The 10,706-nt window shown below is 41.0% G+C and overlaps 1 protein-coding gene across 1 annotated transcript; it reads left to right on the top strand.

Moving 5' to 3' along the window:
• Window positions 1–4,760: 4,760 nt before the first annotated feature.
• On the top strand, window positions 4,761–5,699 carry LOC129522029 (olfactory receptor 7D4-like). Its single transcript, XM_055344077.1, has one exon. The coding sequence runs from the start codon at window positions 4,761–4,763 to the stop codon at window positions 5,697–5,699; it is 939 nt and encodes a 312-aa protein (XP_055200052.1).
• The last annotated feature ends 5,007 nt before the right edge of the window (window positions 5,700–10,706 follow it).

The following is a 10,706-nucleotide window of genomic DNA, read 5'->3' as shown; positions in this document are numbered from 1 at the left end:
GCCTTTGTTCCTCTTCCCCAAAAAAGTGACTTGGCCCCTTCAACATTAATGATGTGAGGTTTTCCAACCCCATTCCCTTTGACTCTAGTTTTGCCTGCCTTAAATCTATCTTTCATTTCAGGCACCAGGGAAAATTGTGATATGGATTATGTTACTTCTTTGGTCACAGTCCCTACATAGCCCCTTCATCAATTTTTTTTTCAAGGTTTCCAGAGATGTGGTCTCTGTTCATATGTCCAACCTCATTCTTCATTATTCCCATGTCCTGCTTTCTGCTTCAGCACATTGCTAAGAGCACGTTGTCCCATGCGGCTTTTTGCTTATGGGCCTTTTCCCTTGCTGCCTTCTCTGCCAGAAGAGCCTATATTCAATCATCAGACTAGACAACTCCCTGCCCAGAGATCTCTTCCTCCAAGAATCCTTCTCTGACTCCATCACTTCAGGCTAGATTTGGAGCTGCTTTCTGTACTTCACTCTGCAGACTGCCTTTATCTTAGCATTTAATTCACTGTGTTGCAATGTCTGGTTTCTACATCCATCACTACTCCTGGAAGGCAGGCTCTCTCAGGACAAAACCATACCATTAATCTTTGTTTCCCCAACAGCTAACACTTAGCCTGTTCCAAAGAAGCCCTTCTTGGACTAGACACTAGAAACAGAATAGAAACATAGGACAAACGTGCATTTGATGCATGAGGAAAGTATACATGACAAATGGTTGTATCCTCCACCTCTAATTTCTAACCTCTGGTCCTAAGATAAAATGTTTCTAACGTGTGAGAAACTCTTTTTAAAAATGAATGCTGTTACTCATTATTTCATGACCCATTTGAATTGTAATCCAGCCTCTGTAGGAAATGAAATTGTTTTGCTTGGTTATAATGTCGTTGATGACATTAACATGCACAGCACACTCCAGGAAATACCCAGAACTGTGGGTATGTCCTGTGCACTCTCTGATAGTCTGCTTAATAAAACAGATCGGAATGCAAGAGAGTAAGCCACACTTATTAGAAGTCAAGGGAATCTTTTGCAAACTATCGTACTTTATTTACTTATTTAAGATTTTGCTTATTTATTCATAGAGACACACAGAGAGAGGCAGAGACACAGGCAGAGGGAGAAACAGGCCCCATACAGGAAGCCCAACGTGGGACTCAATCCTGGGTCTCCAGGATCACACCCCAAGCTGTAGGCGGCGCTAAACCGCTGCACCACCAGGGCTGCCCCAAACTATCATACTTTAAAGATGAGTCATGACCATTTGCTTAGAAAACCTCTCACCAGAAGCCAGCAGAGATCATTGCAAACTACTCACCCCCTTAATGGTCAGAACAAAGGTGTTTATTTGTAGTTAAACAATTTGCCTCTGATCTGATCATTTTTATCATTCCAGGGACACTCTCTGCTTTGGGATTTTTGTGGGTTTTCTTTTTTTGAGATAAAATTGGCATGTAACATCATATTAGTTTCAGGTGTACAACATGATTCAATATATTGCACATATAAGGGTGCCTGGGTGGCTCAGTCAGTTAAACATCTGCCTTTGGCTCAGGTCATAATCCCAGGATCTTGGGATCAAGCCACAAGTATGACTCCCTGCTCTGTCAGAAGGCTGCCTCTCTCTCCCCCTCTGCCACTCTCCCCTGCCTATGTTCACTCTCTCTCTGTCAAATAGTCTTTAAAATTAAATATATATATATATTATATATATAATATATATATTGCACATATAATATTCGACATATTATAGGTCGAATAAGTCAATAAGTCTAGTTAACATCTGCCACCATACATAGTTACAAAAATTGTTTTCTTGTGGAAAATGTTTAAGATCTCTTTTCTTAGCAATTTTCAAATACCCCATACCGTATTATTAATTATATTCATGCCACACATTACACTCCATGACTTGCTTGTTTTATAACTAGAAGTTAGTGCTTTTGACCTCCCTTCACCCATTTTGGCCACCCCCTCCTGCTACTTGGTTTTTATATCTAAGAAGACTGACAGGGATAACAGCCAATGGTGGCTTTTTTTCCTTTGTAGGTAGGGGCATTACAGAATAGTACATGTTCAAAAATACTTCTAACAAGGCAAAACACAACACTGAAGATCATTTTATGATTTTATGCTGTTCGGCATACTGGGTTATAGGATCCATTCCTCTCTGTTTGGGTATAGGACCCTCAGGACCTGGAGTAGAGAGAGTAGGAAAGTGGACCTCAGATGAGTTCCCCCATCTTCCCAGTCTCATTTGAATCATCACCTTAATGTGAGTGCTGCATCTGATTCTCATCTTTTTTGGGCTCATGTGTCAACATCCTGGTTTAATTTCTATCTTGCCCAGTATTTAACGAGCACCATTGAGGATTTGACTCAAATTCTTTGTGTGTGTGTGTATATACATATATATATATATATATATATATATATATATATATATATATATGAGTTCAATTTGCCAACATATAGTGTAACACCCACTGCTCATCCCATCAAGTGCCCCCCTCAGTGCCCATCACCCAGTCACCCCGTCCACCCGCCCACCTCCCTTCAGTCACCCCGTCCACCCGCCCACCTCCCTTTCCACTAACCCTTGTTCGTTTCCCAGAGTTAGGAGTCTTGCATGTTCTGTCACCCTCACTGATATTCCCCACTCATTTTCTCTCCTTCCCCTTTATTCCCTTTCACTATTTTTTATATTCCCCAAATGAATGAGACCATATAATGTTTGTTCTTCTCCGATTGACTTACTTCACTCAGCATAATACCCTCCAGTTCCATCCACGTCGAAGCAAATGGTGGGTATTTGTCGTTTCTAATGGCTGAGGAATATTCCATTGTATCCATAGACCACATCTTCTTTATCCATTCATCTTTCGATGGACACCGAGGCTCCTTCCACAGTTTGGCTATTGTGGACATTGCTGCTAGAAACATCGGGGTGCAGGTGTCCTGGCGTTTCATTGCATCTGTATCTTTGGGGTAAATTCTCAGCAGTGCAATTTCTGGGTCAATAAGGTAGCTCTATTTTTAACTCTTTGAGGAACCTCCACACAGTTTTCCAGAGTGGCTGCACCAGCTCACATTCCCACCAACAGTGCAAGAGGGTTCCCCTTTCTCCATATCTTCTCCAACATTTGTTGTTTCCTGTCTTGTTAATTTTCCCCATTCTCACTGGTGTGAGGTGGGATCTCATTGTGGTTTTGATTTGTATTTCCCTGATGGCAAGTGACGCAGAACTTGCCAACAAGTGACATGTGCTTGTTGGCCATGTCTATGTCTTCCTCTGTGAGATTTCTCTTCATGTCTTTTGCCCATTTCATGATTGGATTGGTTGTTTCTTTGCTGTTGAGTGTAAGAAGTTCTTTCTAGATCTTGGATACTAGTCCTTTATCTGATATGTCATTTGCAAATATCTTCTCCCATTCTGTAGGTTGTCTTTGAGTTTTGTTGACTGTTTCTTTTGCTGTGCAGAAGCTTTTTACCTTGATTAAGTCCCAATAGTTCATTTTTGCTTTTGTTTCTCTTTCCTTCATGGATGTATCTTGCAAGAAGTTGCTGTGGCCAAGTACAAAAAGGGTGTTGCCTGTGTTCTCCTCTAGGATTTTGATGGAATCTTGTCTCACATTTAGATCTTTCATCCATTTTGAGTTTATCTTTGTGTATGGTGCAAGAGAGTGGTCTAGTTTCATTCTTCTGCATGTGGCTGTTCAATTTTCCCAGCACCATTTATTGAAGAGACTGTCCTTTTTCCAGTGGATAGTCTTTCCTGCTTTGTCAAATATTAGTTGGCCATAGAGCTGAGGGTCCATTTCTGGGTTCTCTATTCTGTTCCATTGATCTATGTGTCTGTTTTTGTGCCAGTACTACACTGTCTTGATGACCACAGCTTTGCAGTGTGGAATCAGAAAAGACCCCGAATAGCCAGGGGAATATTGAAAAAGAAAACCAGAGCCAAGGGCATCACAATGCCAGATTTCAAGTTGTACTACAAAGCTGTGATCATCAAAATTCCTTTTGTGACTTTGGAGTGTTTTGTCTTATGATCCTGAAATGGCTGAAACCTTGATATCCTCATTTGCCTTAGACATTTTCACCAATTCCTTAACCTCACAGATAAAGGGTGTTTTGTCAAGCAACAAATGTCTAGGAAGCATCTGTCCCTGTCCCTGCAAGATGTTGATGGCCCCTAGTACACTAACCATTAAGAATTTGTTCATGTGTTTTATTATTTGGTAAAAACATTTTCTTTTTCTTCCTTTCTTTTTTCTTGAGGAGTAAACTTACATTCTGCCGATCCTGAAATAGTCTGTCCAGATATTTGAGATAGTCTCAAATTTTCTCACCTCTGAGATATACTTATCTGTCCCTTTTCTGCATCCCAGATAAGGCAGATAATCCAGATTAAGTTACAAGGTTTCACTGGATCTCATGTTCCACATTTGCGTTAGATTGAGTTTGGGCCATTTTATTGCTAAGGTTCGAAGTTGTTCTTAACTTTTTAGATTTGATGATTCTAAATAAAGAGGATAAATGGGTGTCTTAGAGGCCAATGGACAGGGGTTGATCAACATTATTAAATATCTCACATAATGAATAACAGAATGTTGGATTCCTAAATTTTGTAATGTTAAGGCTTTTATCGCCAATGCTTCACTTCAAGAAATAAAAAAGGTAGAGAGACTCTAGAGTCTATCCAGTGCCTATTTCATATTCATTTCCTGCTTCAATCATCTAGCTGATGAGTTGGCAATATGGAAGCAAGAAATCAAACAAGTGTTTCAGAATTTTTACTCCTGGGATTTTCTCAAGACTCAGTGCATCAGCCCATTCTATTTGGGCTATTCTTGTCCATGTACCTGGTCACCGTGCTTGGGAACCTACTCATCATCCTGGCCATCACCTCTGATTCCCACCTCCACACCCCCATGTACTTCTTCCTCTCCAACTTGTCCTTTGCTGACATCAGTTTCACCTCCACCACGGTCCCTAAGATGCTGGTGAACATCCAAACACAGAGCAAATCCATCACCTATGCAGGCTGCATCACCCAGATGTATTTTTTTATGGTCTTTGGAGGTATGGACACTTTCCTCCTTACTGTGATGGCCTATGACCGATTTGTGGCCATCTGTCACCCCTTGCACTACACAGTCATCATGAATCCACAGCTCTGTGGCCTCCTGGTTCTTGTGTCCTGGTTCATCAGCTTGTCATACTCCCTGATCCAGAGTTTGTTGATGTTGCGGCTGTCTTTCTGCACCAACTGGGTAATTCCACACTTTTACTGTGAACTTGCTCAGGCCCTCACCCTTGCCTGTTCAGACACATTGGTCAATCATATCCTGCAATACATGGTGACTGCCCTTCTTGGCATTGTTCCCTTCTCAGGGATCCTTTTCTCCTATACTCGAATTGCCTCCTCAATCCTGAGAATCCCGTCAGCTAATGGGAAGTATAAGTATAAGGCATTTTCTACCTGTGCGTCTCACCTCTCTGTGGTTTCTTTATTCTATGGGACAGGGCTTGGTGTGTATCTCAGTTCTGATGTATCTTCCTGGAGAGGCATGATTGCCTCGGTGATGTACACTGTGGTCACCCCAATGCTGAACCCCTTCATCTACAGCCTACGGAACAGGGACATCAAGAGGGCTCTACAAAAAGTCCTGGGGAGAATACTCTATGTTCAGTGATGGGGACACTAGTCCTGGTTTTTTTGAGCTGACAGTGGTAACAGCAGTTGGCTAAAGAAATCCTGCCTCTTAATCACAGTGAGTTTTTCCCTCACCCCTCATTCATAAGTGAATTTGCTCAGAACTACCTTGTGAGTACTTTTTCTTATGTACTTTAACCTCTTATGTTGACTGCTCTGTTATCATTTCTACTCTCCATATCCCCTCCTTTTACTTTCCTATTACTACACTGCAGCTTGGATTTCCAGTCCCATAGCCACTTTCAGTACCAATTCAGAATAGTTGCCTGAAATAGTGCATTTTATCAATAACCATTGCTAGTTCTTCTTACTGAGCACATTTGGTGTGCCAGGCTATGGTAGGTATCTAGAACACAGCAATGAAAGAAAAAAAAAAGACAAAAATCTTTGCCCTCATAGAGCATAAACCTAGGATCTCAGAGTTTATCTGATCACATTATATGTCCAAACAGAATATACACTGATGGATAAATTATGTATTTGGTTATTATCAAGGTTGAACTTTTCTCCATGTGTTTATTGAATGCATTTCTAAAATAAGCTATAAAAAATGTATCACTAGAGATCAAAATACCCCAAGGTCCAGACTAGCAAAACTGATCAGGCTCTAATACATTATTTGGTTTAGTTGCCTTGTTTTGCAGGTGAACTTACCAAGGCCCACACATAAAAGTTCAGACAGTGATAAAATCTGTCTGAAAGGGGACCTTCAAGTGTGATGTCAGGAAAAAGCATCGGATTACAATTCAGGAGAGTAAGAACGGAATCACAGAATTACTACCCTCTAGGTATGTGATGCTGGGCAGCTTCAGGTGATGCAGAATATGTTAGGACCAGTGGATCTCTTAATAAATATTTTCATATCTTCTTCACCAAAAAGAAACTGGATAATGTGTTAAGTCTTTGGATGGTGGTGTTTGCCAAGACACTGTAGCAGGAAAGGCAAACATAGATACATAAATATTCATTCTGGTAAAGATGAATTACTGCCTACTCCAGGATGGAAGGAGTCTGACAGGATCAACTTTCCATCAAGTGGAGTCCTCAAAGCATATTACCATTTTGAAAAATCACTTTATGGGTTTCCAAAAGGGAGAACCATGCACCCCTTAATCTCTTTCAGGCTTTGCATCTAAAAACAGACTTAGGTCTGGAAACAGAAAAGAATCATGATTTTCTTTTTCTTTCTTTTTTTTTTAAGATTTTACTTATTTATTTATTTATGGTAGACACAGAGATAGAGAGAGAGGCAGAGACACAGGCAGAGGGAGAAGCAGGCTCCATGCACTGGGAGCCTGATGTGGGACTCGATCCCAGGACTCCAGGATCGCGCCCTGGGCCAATGGCAGGCGCTAAACCGCTGAGCCACCCAGGGATCCCCCTCTTTCTTTTTTTTTATAAGAATCATGATTTTCAATTGTGGTAGCTGACATCTGATTTTTGCTGACTTGCTTTTGATATTTTGGGTTATCTAAGTCAAACAACAATCTTGATGTCTGCTCACCTAATGGTCTGTTGCCACCACCACAGGTCTCTGGCTCATGGGCCCCGGTCACCATTCTGGATTTGTTGCTCAATTATCCATGGTTAATGCTGCTGCCATTTGAGTTTAGAACTCAAGATACTTGTAATTTAGAACTTCTGCTCTTTAGCTAACTGAATCATGTTAAAAAAAAAAAAACATGAGAATTATAGAGGTGTCTGGGTTGGTGCTAAGCATCCAACTCTTGCTTTCACTCTTCAAGTCTTGATCTCAGGTCATGAGATCAAGCCCCATGTTAGGCTCCATGCTCAATGTGAAGTCTGCTCGAAATTCTCTCTCACTCTCTCTCTCTGCCCCTCCCACTCATGAGCATGCTCTCTCTCTCTCTCCAATAAATAAATAAATCTTTTTTAAAAATCCTCCTGCTTTTTGTTCTGTAGAGTTGCAATAGTCTTGAATAAAGTCTTCTTTACCTATTGACTTTGTCCAGTGCAATTTTTCTTGGCAACAACTTTCTAGACTTCCTAACAAATTTCCCATCAAAGTATTGTTTCAATGAAATTTCCCAATGTCTTCTCTGTTAAGCAAATAATATTGCATCTCACAAAGGACTTCAGGCTGGAAGAGGAGCAAAACTCACTTTCTTGATGCATCAGTTTAATTTGGAACAGAATAGCTAAGGCAACCTGGTACAACAACTGTTACTAAAAATACTCAAGGGGATCCCTGGGTGGCGCAGCGGTTTGGCGCCTGCCTTTGGCCCAGGGCGCGAACCTGGAGACCCGGGATCGAGTCCCACGTCGGGCTCCCTGCATGGAGCCTGCTTCTCCCTCTGCCTGTGTCGCTGCCTCTCTCTCTCTCATTCTCTGTGACTATCATGAATAAATAAATAAAATCTTTAAAAAAAAATAAAAAAATAAAAATAAAAATACTCAAAACATGTGAGTTCACTCTGAAGGAAGTGGTAGTAAAAGATGACTAGAGACTAACTTGATGGAGAATTTAGATGGGCGTCAGACAAGACATCTTTAAGTTTTGATACTTAAGTGGAAAGTTCAGTAAGAAGGGGAAAGAAAAGTTTAGGCAGAGAGAATTAAGTGTAATGGTCTGGAGACTGAAACATGGTCTGTTTAAAGAACAATAAGAAAGCCACTATGTCTAGACAAGTGGTTCTCAAACTTAGTGTGCAATAGAATCACCCAGTGGGCTGGTTAAAACACAGATGGCTGCAGAGATTCTGGTTCATCAGGTCTGGAGAGGAGCCTGAAAATTTGCATTTGCAAGTTCCCAGGTGAAGCTGATGGTGCTGGTCCAGGGACCAGTGAGGGAGCTGGAAAAGAATAGGAGAGACTTACTGAAGGGTCTCATAGACTCTGGCAAAGGGTTCAAATTTTATTCTAGGAGTAAGACAAAGTGATTAGAAGGTTTTAAGCAAAGAAGTCACAAGTTTTTGAGTACACCTAAAAAAATCAGTCTGGCTGCCATGTACATGGAGAGAAAGTGAATATTGAGCAGTCATTGGGGACACTCTTGTAAGAGCAAAAATAAAATGTTACTATGAGCTGTTTTTATTTTTTTATTTTTATAAGATGAATTCTCTTTTTATTTTTTTTTAATTTTTATTTATTTATGATAGTCACACAGAGAGAGAGAGAGGCAGAGAGAGAAGCAGGCTCCATTCAGGGAACCCGATGTGGGATTCGATCCCAGGTCTCCAGGATCGCGCCCTGGGCCAAAGGCAGGCGCCAAACCGCTGCGCCACCCAGGGATCCCTATGAGCTGTTTTTAAAGATTGGGGAAAGCAATCATATAAAGGAGATGGTGCTATTCAAATGATTCGATTGCTTTGTTATAGACACAGATAAAACAAGGATCTAAAATGATAAAACTGGGGGGACCTGAGTGATCTGGATGGGAGTAGTAGGTTTCTCACTTGAAAATCTGAACGTGCTAGATGCTAGTGAATTTTGACAGTGGAAGCAAGAAAAGAGCTAAATAGTATGTCTGTCGGCATGTGGATAAAGCACCTCCCACTAATGGACAAGTGTTGGAATATTTCTGAGTTCTTCAGAAGGCTCCTCTTCCCAGAAGAGCAGGAATAACCTCAGTGTTAAACACTGTGGTCATCCCCATGTGCAATGCCTTCAACAATCCAATGAGCAGAGGAATCTGCATGGCCCTGGTAAAACTTGTAACAAAATAAAGGATGGTGAAGGGGAGACTGTTTATGACTGGACCATTGGCTCCAGAAATTTGAGGAGTACAACTGCAGCAGACGACAAATAAATGATCATTTTTAAGGCATATTTTATTTACATCCCAGGTTTTAATGTTTTAAAGTAAACTTTTTTAAAGTGTAGTACACAATGAGATATGTATTAGTTCAAACTCTGCACTCATTTTTTTATCAAGCATCTCTGAGTTTGGGTTTCTAGATTCATTAAGATTTTCTATTGGGACATCCCTGCTGCCCCCTGGGAGGCATTGAATGAATGCTCCCATTCTTCATCTCCTTTCCTTGAATTTTCCCATTCCTGAGCCCAGCATTGGGTGTATAATTCAAAGAATATTGCAAACCATTGCAACTACCTTGGAACTGTCTTTAAATTTTTCTTTTTTTTTTAATTTTTATTTATTTATGATAGTCACAGAGAGAGAAAGAGAGAGAGGCAGAGGGAGAAGCAGGCTCCATGCACCGGGAGCCTGACGTGGGATTCGATCCCGGGTCTCCAGGATCGCGCCCTGGGCCAAAGGCAGGCGCCAAACCGCTGCGCCACCCAGGGATCCCTAAATTTTTCTTAAATGAATTTTATTACTAACAAGGTGCCTTCTGAAGCAGACTCTTAGACATTGATTAGCACACAGGATGTTTACCAGGCAGTGTTCCTAGAATCAACACTTGGGGAAGGTCAGATGTGTAGTAAGGAATTTGGCTTCACTTAAAGAGAAATATGGACTTTGTCCCAACTTCCAAGAGGTGACCTTTAAACATTTGAAATTTCTCTAGTGATAAGAGTGATTGGTTATTCATGGAGGGCCTCATGGACTGTATCTGATAGTTTATGCGAACGAAATGACTCAGGATAGGGGTTGGCCATGCCAAAAAGACTAGCCAAGTGATTCAAGGGTTGGAACTTTGGGCAGAGTGATATCAGTCCAACCTCGGGAGGGAGGCTGGAGGTTGAGTTCAACCATACAGGCCATAATTCAATTAATTGTATTTATGTTATGAAGCCTCAATAAAATTCTGGACACTGGAGCTCAGGTGAGCTACTGGTTGGTAACAGTCTTTGAGAATTATCACACATATTGTCATCAGGGAAGGGTAATGGATCTGGACCCCAAGGAGAAAGGATACATATAGGATGTTCCAGATCTTGCATTTTGTGTATCTTCCTTTGGCTGAATCTAATTTGTATATTTTTTCTATAATAAAACTGCAATAATAAATACACTGCTTCTTGAGTTCTGTGAGTAATTCTAGTGCATTATCAAACCTGAGGC

Source organism: Nyctereutes procyonoides, unplaced genomic scaffold (assembly GCF_905146905.1).
Source record: "Nyctereutes procyonoides isolate TBG_1078 unplaced genomic scaffold, NYPRO_anot_genome, whole genome shotgun sequence".
Taxonomy (NCBI): Eukaryota; Metazoa; Chordata; class Mammalia; order Carnivora; family Canidae; genus Nyctereutes; species Nyctereutes procyonoides.
Note: the sequence above shows the minus strand (reverse complement) of the source record. Positions and strands in the feature narration are given on the sequence as shown.

Coding starts and splice junctions, on each gene's coding strand:
- LOC129522029 (XM_055344077.1), top strand. CDS start 4,761: ATGGAAGCAAGAAATCAAACAAGTGTTTCAGAATTTTTACTCCTGGGA.